Source organism: Glycine soja, chromosome 19 (assembly GCF_004193775.1).
Source record: "Glycine soja cultivar W05 chromosome 19, ASM419377v2, whole genome shotgun sequence".
Classification (NCBI taxonomy): Eukaryota; Viridiplantae; Streptophyta; class Magnoliopsida; order Fabales; family Fabaceae; genus Glycine; species Glycine soja.
This window is the reverse complement of record NC_041020.1, coordinates 43,306,666-43,320,338: the sequence shown is the minus strand read 5'-3', so window position 1 is coordinate 43,320,338 and position 13,673 is coordinate 43,306,666. Positions and strand designations below refer to the sequence as shown.

Here is a 13,673-nt window from a genome sequence, read left to right as displayed (position 1 = left end):
TAAATTTAGTAATAAAAAAAATATAGAAAGGGGAGGGTGTACTTAGCAAACTGGAGTGTACATAGCAAGAGCCTCTCCCCGAAGGAAACGGGTAATCTTGAAAAAAGAAGAAAAAAACTCATATGTAAAGAAGTAAAACTTGTGAAAAAAGAGTACAAACTCAAAAAAAAAAAAAAGGATATAAATCCATAAAAGTTGTATGGTATTACAAAACATTGCTATGTGACCACATGCCTTTTTCGGGGCACTGCCGACGAAGTGGCCAACACTTAAGTGTGTTATTCTCTTTTTTTTACGAAGAAAAATTTAGATGAGATGAGTTTCCAAGGACTCACCTAAACCAAAACATTAAATACGTGTTATTATCTATATAATTCAAAAGGAATTAAATAAAATATTGCGATTCAATTCAAGTACTAATAAGTATACTCTTTAAAAAATAATAAATAGAAGATTATTATCTATAAAAATCATACAAATAAATCTTTATATTGATAATGTATGAAAATTAAACTTTAATAAAAAAAATTATTATAAACATTGAATATTATATTTAATTAAATAATGATCTAGGATTATTTTTAATTATAGACAATTTTTTAAAAATATAATAGAGATAAGAGACTAAGAGACACCAGTTTAATGTGTGTAGATGATTTAGAGAGGAAAAAAATTATTAATTGCGAGAATAGTATGTGGTAAACAAATACTGAGAATGTATAGTTGAGAAAGTGAAAAGAAAAAATAAGTTATATGTCTTAATTTATTATATAAAGCTTTCAAAAACAAATATTATATAAGAATAAATTTTTCTATTACAAAGATATTGAACCTCCAACAATTTTGCTACCAATGAAAAAATTGAGATCCGTACTAGTTTAGCGAATTGATTGCATTTTTGTACAAAAAAACAAATGTTTTCAAACAGTGTGCTTTATTTTATTTTGCTCCCTCTCTTTTGATTTTTTTTTCCTTTTTCTTTTTACATGAACTCTTGAAATATTGATTTCAACATCAGCTGATACGCTTGGTACATGTTCATGGGTGATGATTTGCGTTGTCATTGACTGAAAATATGTGAAGAGAGACGAGTGTGTCTCTTATTTTGTTCCTCGTTTCGTATCCAAATCAACAAAAGTATTTTTTTTTTCATGCGATTGCGATGTGATGGCCGGTTCACGCGGTTTATCCAATTCAACTTTTGTCCATGATTTTAAATTTAATTATCTTTGATAACAAGAGTCAATTTTATGGTGGGTTGTGTTTGCGCATGTCCTTGTCTTTGTCTTGAATTGGATATGCTTTAAAGCTTGTGTTGTGTGCAAGATGAAAGTAGTAGTAGATAGTATTAATCAAACGTCTCTCGTGTTTCATTCTTCTCTTCCGTTGCATGCATGAATGATGCACCTCACTTTGAGAAAGCAATAGGTGAAGTTATAATACCGTCTTTGTGTGACGTTGTGAGCATTTTAGTAAACAATTGGTGAAAGAGAAAACTATTGCCCCCTCGATCACATATCCAGAAGATGAGAATGAAAAGATAAAGAAACCAAAAGAAAAAACGTGTTCGCGGCAATTGTGTAACGGAAAGTGGATGCTTAAAGCTACAATTGTATGACGAAGACGTTCAGCCCAAGTCGACTGGCATGGCACCGCATAAATTTCAAACAATGATAAACATAAATATCAAAGATATAAGGTTCATCTAATAATGAAAAAAAAAAAGGTCACATATTTAAATTTCCACCGATAAAAAACTAATAATATTAATAATTAACTAATAAAAAAATAAACCTCATTCACTTTTATATGTGTGTGTGTGTGTGACGTGATTTTAAGTGAAAATATTATACTAGTATTTATTTATTTATTTTAATTCAAACTAATTTTATTATTCAAACTATATATGTTTCTATAAAAATAAACAAATATAATGTTTGTGTCCAGTTGAAAATTATATATAAAGTTTTATTGTAAATTTAAACTTACAAATACAAATTATTGTATTTCAAACTCATGCAGTTTTAATTGACAGTTATTTGTAAAAATATACATCATCATCATCTTAAATTAAAATTGTAATACTTACCTAAATTTATACATTTTATTTTTATCAGCATTGTTTGCTAATTACTATTCCATCGGCTTAATTAAACAAAGTTAATGACCAATCTTCTTTCTTCGAGCAAGATGTGGTTAGTTGGTTGTTGCTGAATTTAAAAAGTAACAAGGTTGTGGATGATGTTTTTCTTGGAGCACCTTGTTTGCTGCTACTCTTGATAGGATTTGGTGGAGGAGGAATTCTTTGGTTTTTAACCAAGTCTGGATGTCAAACAGTGTGATGATTGCTAACATCAGAGCTATCCTTAAGGATATTAAGGGGAGTAAGATTAGTTGCACAAATCTGCAATATGGAGTTGCTGATGTGGTCAATAATGTTGGTGGCCTTGAGAATCACACTCTCAAGGATTGTTTTATTATGAATTGTGATGGTGCTTTATGTCAAGCTACTGAGGAAGGATAATGGTAATTTTATACAGGCTTTTTCTAGAATTGCTCTAGCATGACATTATTATTGGATGATATCGTAATCCTTTAATAAATTTTATTAATATAATATCTATAATAAAGTGGAATGTTTTAAAAAAAAAACTATTGGGTCATCATATTTTGGCATGTTAATTTTTTTATATTATTTTTTAGAGAATTCTTTTTTTAGGATATGTTTGAATAAATTTATTCAAAAATATTTCTATAAAAAATGAAATAAATTTCTCTATAAAGTCAAATTAATTTTTACACAGATTAATTTATAAAATTTATTCCATTTTTAAAAAAAAACTATATAAAAGACCTTTTATAGATTTTCTTATTCATAAACTACAATTAGTACAATTACTCATTGTAGTTTATGTAAAAACTAGTTTTTTATTTTATTTTTCTATAAATACTTTTGAATAAACTTACCTAAATAGCGAGATATATAAAGTGTGGAATAAGCAAGTAATATAGCTAATTGGTTTTAGCATATTTTGAATGACAAGTATATCTGACATTGGAACCTCGCCAAACAACTTAATTATTGCAAAAGTTACATTAAAATGCTTTTAAAGGATGCGGATCAACGCCAACATAGTGGAATAATGTCAAAGCAAACACTGCAATTGGGTTGCATTAGACCCTGGAGATTTAAAATACTCCTTATAGTTAAAAATTAAAAGCAAATTGCCAACGAATGGCAAACATAGCCTACATATAGTCCCCCTTATAGCACACACAAGTAGCACAACGTGTTTAAGTTGTATTCAGATAAATAATTTAAGTGTTTGTTTACAACTCAACAGCTATATTAATTGAAACAAGATTATTTTAGTTAAATTAATAGTTTTTTTTATCTTATCAATCTTCTTAAGTTTGAATTTTGTGTAAATATTTAGAATTAAAATTTTGTTATTTATAATGATTTTTTTGCTCGATTCAAGTGTAATAACTTCTTAGAATTGTTTTTTTATTTAAATTATAAGTTGTTTTCATAAATTATCTTAACAATTTTGTTAAAATAAACTAAAAGCAATTAATTGATATATGACAAATTATATTCATAAAATATCTTACATGTTGATACAACAACGAAGCAAATTAAAAAAAAAAAAAAAAAAGATTCAGAAGGAAAAAAACAACAACTTTGCCATATGGAATTGTTTACGCACAGTCACGCCATGGCATGCAATAGCTAGCTAAAAATGGACTCTGGGCAAAGCCTGGGATCCATAAGTTTGGACTCTGGACTCGAAGTCCATGCCTTGCTTTGCTTACTTGTATTTCTTGACTGGACATGCGAGTGTTGTATTGGGCCTTTGGCCCATCTTACTAAAGGATTAATAAAAAAGGCTCTTGTTATTTACATCCCCATTTTATTTTTAAGTTCAGCCTGTATCCCCTCTTTACCTCTTAGTTACCCATTATATTTTTTTTCTTAAAAAGAAGTACACCTTTTTTACTTTCAAGAAATGTATTTCTGAAAATACATATACATATTCTAGAAATGTAACTCTGAAACTATGATTCGTAGTTCTGGATATATACTTTCAAAATAAATATATATTTTCAATATAATATCACTTAAGAATTAAGATGATTGATGAGAAATTAAAAAAAAAGAGGATAAACACTTATCTTATATTCATATTTATTAGTTTTATTTTCACCATATCATTTGTATTTTTTAATTTTTTCTGCAATCTTATTTTTATTTTATCTTTATTATTCTTTAAATCCTAATTTTAAATTATCTTCACCATATATTTATTATATAGTATTGTTTTTTCATCATTATTATATAATATTTTATATTTTTATTCATTTAACATTGTGTTTCAAGATACATTCATCAATAAGTTCATATATTATACACCTTAATTACAAAATAAACCTCTTAACTTCTTTAACTGCATTCATTCATTTTCTAATCCAAGTCAACGTCAACGATTCAATGTCACATAAAATTATTGATGAACATATCTTGAAACACATTGTCACATAAAGAAAAAAGAAGTATTATATAATGAATATATAGTGAAGTTAGTTTAAAATTAGGGTTTAAAAAATAATAAAAATAAGATAGAAATGAGATTTTAGATAGAATTTAAAGAAATAAGATAAAAATAAGATTAAAAAACATGGGTATAAGATAAGTGTTTATCAGTTTTTTTTATTTTCTATCAGCCATCTTCATTCTTAAGTGATGTTTTATTTAAAAATATATATATATATCTATTTTGAAAGTATATCTCTATAACTATGAATCATAGTTCCAGAGATACATTTCTAGAATACGTATATGTAATTCCGGAAACAGATTTATGGAAATAAAAAAGTGTGTGTTTTATTAAGGAAAAAATATAATAGGTAGTTGAGAGATAGAAAGAGGGATATAAGGGTGTACTTAGGGAAAACAAGTGTATAAATAGCAAGAACCGGAGAAAATGCACTATGAAAAGTTGGGGTTTTCATGACCCGATCCATTCCACTAACACGATATATGATGGAACTTTTGACGGTTCTGGTCTAAGAATTAGACCAAGTACATTTTAAGAATGGATTTGGGTTATCCTCTTAGTCATCCCAACCTATCCTAATGTTACAAAATATTTTAAAAAGTATATACATTTTTTAAAAACAATTATATATTAATAATACAATTTCTTGATTTAATAAATAATATTTTATTTAAAATGATACTATATTTATATTGATAGCATGTATCTTAAAATATATCTTAATGTAGTTATATTTTTCTTTAACTCTATATTTTAGTTATATATAATGTCAAGATTAATGTATTGTCCCAAAAAGTTGAATTGACATATATAGTCTTATCCCAAATATTAGAGTTAAATTCACTAAATTGATCCAAACAAAATTATGGACCAAACAAGTTGATCAATTAATGTGGGAGTTTAAATTTAATCGATGATCTGAGTTAGAGTCCGAGTATGTAGTTATATTAAATACTTAAAAGAGAACTTTATTGCTTAACTCAAAATAAATTGTCTTTAAAAAAATGTAGGACAAGTGGCCTCAGAAATTTTAAGAAGGGGGGGTTGAATTAAGATTTCGTTGACTATTCCTAATTGAAAAATTCTCTTTCTTAGATATTCCCTAGATTCAATTATTTCTTTAATTATAAGTTACTCAAATAATAAATAAGGAGAAGTAACTTTAAAGAAATATAAACACAACAGAAAGTAAAAGATATTAAGGAAAGAGAGAATGCAAAACCGGATTTATACTGGTTCGGTCACAACCCGTGCCTACGTCCAGTCCCCAAGCAATCCGCTTGAGATTTTTACTATCCTTGTAAAATCCTTTATAAGCAATGAACCACAAAGGACTTGTCTCCTTTGTGTTCAGTGATTACAACCAAGAAGTTATTCTCATTTCTTGCAATGAACTCCAAGGAACATTGGTCCCTTGTTTTCAGTAATAACAACCAAGAAGTTATACCCACTTCATTGTGTCCAGTGATCAACCAAGAAGTAAATCTTGTTTCTTAGAAGTAAATCCTGCTTCTTACAATGAACCTAAGGAACGTTGGTCCCTTGTGTTCAGTGTTTGCAACCAAGAAGACCTTCTCTTGAAAACAGTCACCAAGAGTAGGTCTCTTGAAAAACTTTTTGTAAGAATGGAGAAGAGGAAGAAAATAGAATAACACAAGTTTTTGCCTAATGAACTTTTATTGACAAAGCAAATGTTGAACAAAAACTCTTAGAAAGATGCTGAGAAATTGTTTAATCAGTATTCTGAAATTCTTGTCATGGTCACATATTTATAGTCATTTGATGGCTCTTGAAGAACCATGTTAAAAGTTGTGACTCTTGGCAAAAATTAATCACTTTAAAAGTTGTGACTCTTTGGCAATTTATTTTTCAAAACCAGTCACTTTAAAAATTGTGACTCTTGACAATTTCTTCAAAATCAGTCACTTTAAAAGTTGTGACTCTTGGCAATTTTTCAAAACCAGTGGTAATCAATTACCATTATGGTATAATTGATTACACAGTTAAAGGTTGTGATGACTCTTCATGTTGAAGTTTAAAATTCAACGTTCAGAAATCACTCGTAATCGATTACAAATATTATGTAATCGATTACATTATTTTGAAAATATTTTGTCACAAGTTGTAACTCTTGAGATTTGAAATTCAACGTTCAAAAACATTGGTAATCGATTACATTTCCGTGGTAATCGATTACTACTTTGTAAAACAGTTATAAAACTGTTTTGGGCTTCTGGTAATCGATTACCAGAGAGTAAAAACTCTGGTAAAAGATTTTTCTTTAAAAAATTCTTTTGGACAAATTGTGTTATTCAATCTTTTCTTTGAAAAATTATTTTTATACTTACCTTGATGCTTTTCTTGAGATTCTTGAATCTTCTTGATTCTTTAATCTTGTTTGAATGAATCTTTAATAATCTTTGGCATCATCAAAATAATCTTGGAAGCTTTGCTTCTACAAAGAATACTTGTGATATAAACCAAAATATTTTTAAAGGGAATAAATTAAAAAAATGATTATCATGTCTCATAATATTAAAAGAAGATTTAATTCTTTGAAAGTATGGATCTATGCAATATGACGAGGGATACCCCGTTACCTCATGAACTCCATAACTTAATCTAAAATCTAAAATAGTTTGGATTAAATCAGCAAATTTAAATGAATTCAAACCTTGTTTGGTTTGAATAATGGGTTTATCATTTAAAATTCGTGAATCCAATGACTAGTGCTACTGGCTAATAGTGCATTCTTTTTATGGCTTAACATTTTTTTTAAGAGATACATTACGAGGATTTAAAAATGTTTTTCAATATTACATTTAAATCAAATCAATAATGGTGTAACTCTTACTGATAAAACAAATAATGGTGTAACTCATATATAAATGGCTTAACTTAGTATTACAGTATTATACTTTTTTAAGGAGACACTCCATGATATATCATAACATTTATGTGTTTACTTAAAAGCAGGTCATCTAACTATTTGGATTCCCCAGTCCCCTCCTTTTTTCTGAAGTGCTTGTTCCTCCTCAGCACCCTTGTCTTTTTTCCTCCCTTAATTTACTGACCCCTCCTTCTCCACGTACTACCGCTTCTTTAACAAATTCATCTCTTTTCTCCCATAATCCCCCACATCACAAACTTCACTTTGGATGACAAGCAAAGGGGGTGATGGTGGCTGGTTTGTGGAGGTTGGAGAAATGGCGATTATTGGGTGGTGGTTGGAGACTGTGACCAATGGTGCTTCGATCCTAATTTTTCTTTTGTTCATGGTTAAATTTTCATATAATTTTTTTAAAGATTTGTTTCAATATTTTTTGTAATTATAATTTTCAGTTGTTTGATTGAATGGATGTTTGTTTATTACATACATTATGCAGGTTGATGATACATTCTAAATCAAATTCTGGATTCATTGTATCTCTTGGTGTTTTGTTTTATTAAAATGAATTTGCATTTTGGGCCCATCTTATTCGATCATTATGCAACCCTATCACGTGTAAGGAAGGAAAATGAGAAACTTAGAAGAGAAATAGAAAGAAATTAAGATAAAATAAATATAATGAGTAATCTGATGAGAAATAAAAATAAGAATAATGTTATGAGAAATAAAGACTGAAATACGAAGAAAAGTTTAGATAAAGTTGAGACAAAAGAGAAAGAGAGTGTAATGAATTATATTTTCACTGAAATGTGACTTGATTCAATTCACATAGAATCACATGTTGAAATAGTTGCTTAACGAAAGAAATGGATTTTTAAGTAACTATGTTAAAGTATTCATGGGTGTATTATTATAATACTAATTTTGACCCAAGATATTGGAAAGAGTTGTCTCTTGGTGAATCCATGGAATATGAACTACGAAGGCTGACCTGAACCACATGGCAATTCCAAAGCTATCAACAAGCGAATTCAGGACTAGACTAGACAACTGTCAACTAATATCGCTCGCCACGCCAGATCATGACTATGTCCAATCAAAAAGAATATTCTTTTTCTATATTTTGGCACCAAAGTAAACCAAACTGTCCAAACCTAACAGAATATCTCAGTTACACTGCTCGACCGCCCGCTAGAAACGCTGTCATTGTCAAAAGGACCGGTTCCTGTCCCTTGTCAATTTTCAAGGACACCCAATCGGAAAAGGATGCGTAAAAGGTAACGGCTTAATTCTTCCACCGTCTATTTCTTTTTTCTTTTTTTAAGAATTAAACATATCGTCAGGAATTTATAATAATTTACATTCTTATTTAATTAATTAAGTTGGATTCTATTAACCTGTATTTCCTTGATCTTTTAAATAAAAGTCAATTTTTTTATCATTTATATAATTTAATGATAATAAAAAATTTAATGTATAACTTTTTTTTTATAAATAACATGTATTTTTTAACTGAAGTAAATTCTCGTGGGATAGATTGTTTTATTTAATAATCTAAATTTAATGTAAAGAGTTACCAATTAGATTCAATGCATATAGAAAAGAAATTTACATTTTTAATAATTAATATTTAAATAGTTATTATCAAAATAAATAAATTTATTATAATAATTTGTGGTTAGACAACAATTGGTCAAGTCTTCTACCTCGCTCATACCAATTGTAACTTGAGTTTGATCAAATGTTTCTTATTAATGAATTATATGAAAAACCTACTATAATTTTGTGTTCAAATTAGTGCATCTTTTTAAAAGAAGGGCGAGTTAAATAATAATGCAATGTTGTATATTTTTAAATAAATTTAATTTTTGTAAGTTTATTTTTTAAAATTTTAATTTTGATAAATATTTTATATTTTTAGTTTATGTAAAATTTATGTTTTTTTTAATTTTATCTCCTTATAGGCTAATAAATTGATTTCATACTTAAGTTACTTTTCTTTTTCCACCACAAGCCAAGCGAAGAAGGTAAGAATTTTCTTACTACTTGAGTTTCCTTTTTCTTATTGCTTTGCACTTTTATTTGTGCTCGTCTTCTTCTCCTTTCCTTACCACAGAAGAATAGTAGCAATCAGAGACTGAAGGTTTTCCCCTCCATCTCTCTTTTGCTCTTTTTGCTGACACACACACACACTCACTCACAAGTATTAACTTCTCTCATACGCTTTATTTGCCTTTTCGAGATCTGTGATTAAACCTTCACTTGTTTTCCTTCCTTCTGCAGACGAGCTTCCCCTTGCGCCGGTGAGTTTCTATTTTCGCTGCTCTCACTTCACACTCGCACGTCGTCGTTTCACTTGCGTTATCGTAACTGTCTATGTCGGATTTGTTCTGGTTTCGCTCTTGAGCCCGATCACTCGCTTTTAGTGTTTGCAACATTATCAAAAAACTATTTGCAGGCACACTCGTTCTAATGTTTCTGTACATGATTCTTAATGTGGTTTTACAAATTATCTTTTCAATCTGAAACATGGAACACTGCTCAGCTGATATCTTTGCAAGCGCGTTTGTTCTCGCCACTTGAGGTGGCGTGTGTTGCTTTAGCAAAACTCCGTTCTGTTAAGCGTAGGTCATGGATTCGAATTGATTAGATCTGCGCTCATTTTCGAAGTTTTTCTTTCCACGGTTTCTCAGTGTTTCCGGTTCACCTTTTGTAAGTTCTGGAAACGGAAAAAGGAAAAACATGTCCAGGATTGATTAAAAAAAAAAAACATTTTAGAGTGCTTGATTGATTCATCTATTCATTTTTTATATATAAATAAGATAAGAAGAGTGGTTGATGCTCTTTGGAGCTGAATAGCAGATTATTTTCTTTCTTTACTGTTTCAGAAGGGCCACCGATGGTTGAAACCGAGATGGATGCAGAAACTGTAAGTAATATCTTCTGCTTTCTTTAATTTATTAGATTGGAAAGTAAACAAGGGGCATCTATTTAAATATTTAAGTAATTTATTTGTTTATATGGTGTGATTATACTTTCTGGATGTCATTATAATATTAGTTTTCAGATTACGTGCTTTTTGGTACTCTCAGAAAGGTTAAATTGCAAAAATATTTTTTAATCTTTAAGTGAATATTAATGTAGTTGAGATTTAGAAATTATATTAGTCTGTGTTTGGTTTAAAGGAATGAAAGAGGTATGAAGGTGAAAAGGGATGAAATGAGATGAACCATTTGAATTAAAGTAGAGTGTAGGTGTGGTATCCACACTAATTTTTAAAATTTTCATCTCAAACAAACCCAAAAAAATTTAAACCAAACACTACCTTAACCAAGCTACCGGTGATTGCGCCTGGTGGGGAAAATAACTAGAGGAACAATGTTCCTATATATGGTGACTAATATAGTGATATCTGAAAAAGCTATTATTGATTATTATAATTTCAGGTTGCAAATGTGGTTCCACCAAAGGAGACTCCAAATAGTGTTTCCATTTCTCATCATTCCTCACACCCTCCCCTTAATGAGAGGATTATTTCATCCATGACCAGGAGATCTGTTGCTGCACACCCATGGCATGACCTTGAGATAGGTAAGCATTCAGAAATAGGTGAAAAATGGTGACTTGTTAGTGCTTCAATTACATCGAATTGTGTTTCTTCGTTTCTTTTCCTTAATTGGTTTGCCAAGGTAACTATGTTTTCTTCCGCAATGCAGGACCTGGTGCTCCAATTATCTTCAATTGTGTAAGTATGCCTGAATAGTGAATAGTAAAGTAAACGTTTCATTGTAGAATGTAGGAGCCATGTAGTTCACATATTCTTGAAATTGAATAATCAAATTTCTTCAGAATCCAGGATTATAAAGGTTAGGACCAAAGAACTTGTTGGATAAACTAGGTTTTCTGAAGAATTCAATATGGTCAAGTAACAAAAAGAAAATGCCCTCTGCTCTGTTTTTTTTTGTTTACTCCCCCCCAAACCTTTGATACTACCTTGGTAACATATGTTTGCATGTTAATTGTTAAGTTGTGGAGTTGTAATATTGTTGTTATATTTCCAAAGGACAAAAAAAAAGATTTTTTTTTCTTTTTCAAAGATTACATTTGAGCAATTTGTTAATGTAAGTTGACTGAATATTTCAGGTGATTGAGATTGGGAAAGGGAGCAAGGTGAAATATGAACTGGACAAAAAGTCGGGGCTTATCAAGGTTGTAATAGTTGCTGAGTTATTTTCGATTCTACGGTTACTAAGTCAAGTTGCTAAACACTAATCTATGCACAGATCGACCGCGTGCTTTACTCATCAGTTGTTTATCCTCACAACTATGGGTTTATCCCTCGTACTATTTGTGAGGACAGTGATCCCCTGGATGTCTTGATTATTATGCAGGTATTTATATATCCGTTCATATTATCAAATTTTCCTTGTAAATCAGTGGGCATCGTGTATATATTTAAAAATGAGATTACTTTCAAACTGACAAACTTTCAAAATAAGGTCATTCCTACGATTGTCTGCATCTCATTTTTTTATGAAGTAATCTCTATTCATTTTTAAATCCATTTTAAGCATGAACTTATTTTATAATGAATTTGATATTGATAATTATATAATGAATTTATCAATTTCAACCGATGTCTTCTAGTCTAACAATGCTTGGCGATCATCTCAATTCCCACAGTTATGGATCTTGTCGTTGTCGTCTTAGTATTAAATCTGTCTTAATTTATGTTATGTATGTTTTGTAAATTGTAAGATTCAAAACTTAACTCATACTTGAACAGGAGCCGGTTCTTCCAGGTTGCTTTCTTCGGGCCAAAGCAATTGGTCTCATGCCCATGATTGATCAGGTAAATTAAACCCTCTCATTTCCCGCAAGGCAAGAACTCCTCTTTTGATTATTGAATACTGAATAACCACTAATTGTGCTGATGTAAAGGGGGAGAAAGATGATAAAATTATTGCTGTCTGTGCTGATGATCCTGAGTATAGACATTACAATGATATCAAAGAGCTTCCTCCACATCGTTTAGCTGAAATTCGTCGTTTTTTTGAAGACTGTATCCTTCCAAGAATTCTAATTCCAATGTTTGATTTTCAAATTTTCTACTTGTTAACGTCTACAGGCATGTTGAAATCATGAAATACATTGGTCCTTTTCAGTGCAGCATGTGAAATAAATGTTATAGTTTGTTTTCCTTCATAAAGGATTTAGACAAGAAGAATGAAAACAAGGAAGTTGCAGTAAACGACTTTTTGCCTGCCTCAGCTGCTTTTGAAGCGGTTAAGCGATCCATGTAAGTCCTCTGACTCGCAAACACTTTACTGTTTTACCTAGTCATGAGTCTCATGACTAATCTGGAAACTGAATTGGTTCAAAAGTTTCTGATTGATCTATTTAGTTCCCCCAGTTCACACCATTTCTAATTTTCTATGAAATAGTTTTTTAAATTAGTAGAAACTCTTTCTCTTTTCAAATTCCCCGGCATTTTAGTTATAATATTTTGTTATTTTACATGCATAGATTATCAGATCACAATATCAATCTCTTAAAGTAACATTTTTCTATATTGAGAAGGAGCTTGTATGCGGATTACATAGTGGAGAGCTTGAGGCGGTAGCCGATGAATGATGCACGTCAAGGATTTTTAACTGACGGACCAATGGAAGATATTTGCATGAAAAAAGGCTGCATTATCAATATTATGTAGGGATAAAAAAAAAACATTTTACTTTAGCTGCCTCTTAGCACATGCGTGTTCTACAGACTACACGTGCTTAATTTCAAATATTTCATCTCTGCACTTTAGCCACATGTTTTATCCCTGTATAATTTTATATTCATTAGAAAGGGTAGAAAGGGTGTAATATTTTTTTTTGTTTTTTACAAGTAGGTTAAAATTATTTTCTCATTTTATGTCTTTATTAAATTAAAATATGACATGGAGTAAAAAGTACAAAAAATTATTTTTTTCCTAATTTGCTATATTTATAAATTCATGTTAAATGAATTTTCATATAAGTGTAACATATTAACATATAATAAACACATTATAATAATTTAAAGTATTTTTTTTTAACATGAAACAAACAACAACTCATTATAAAAGAAATTAAAACAAAAAAATAGTATATTAGTAAAGAATAAAAATATATTGTAAAAAAAACAGCAAAAATATATGATTGATGAGAAATGAAAAGAAAAAAAGAAAGAAAAAGAAA

General features: G+C 29.6%; 1 protein-coding gene across 2 annotated transcripts; it reads left to right on the top strand.

The window, feature by feature from the left end:
• The first annotated feature begins 9,455 nt into the window (after window positions 1–9,455).
• LOC114398184 (soluble inorganic pyrophosphatase 4-like) lies at window positions 9,456–13,330 on the top strand. Of its 2 annotated transcripts, none has more exons than XM_028360353.1 (11): window positions 9,456–9,476; window positions 9,733–9,752; window positions 10,338–10,378; window positions 10,896–11,040; window positions 11,166–11,194; window positions 11,593–11,658; window positions 11,733–11,840; window positions 12,236–12,301; window positions 12,391–12,511; window positions 12,667–12,748; window positions 13,030–13,266. In XM_028360353.1, exons 3-11 carry the CDS (start codon window positions 10,349–10,351, stop codon window positions 13,070–13,072), a joined length of 690 nt encoding a protein of 229 aa, XP_028216154.1. In that variant the 5' UTR covers window positions 9,456–9,476; window positions 9,733–9,752; window positions 10,338–10,348; the 3' UTR covers window positions 13,073–13,266. The 2 variants fall into 2 exon arrangements, with proteins under 2 accessions (XP_028216154.1, XP_028216153.1); XM_028360352.1 differs by lacking the exon at window positions 9,456–9,476 and adding an exon at window positions 9,483–9,592 and having other exon boundaries at window positions 13,030–13,330.
• The last annotated feature ends 343 nt before the right edge of the window (window positions 13,331–13,673 follow it).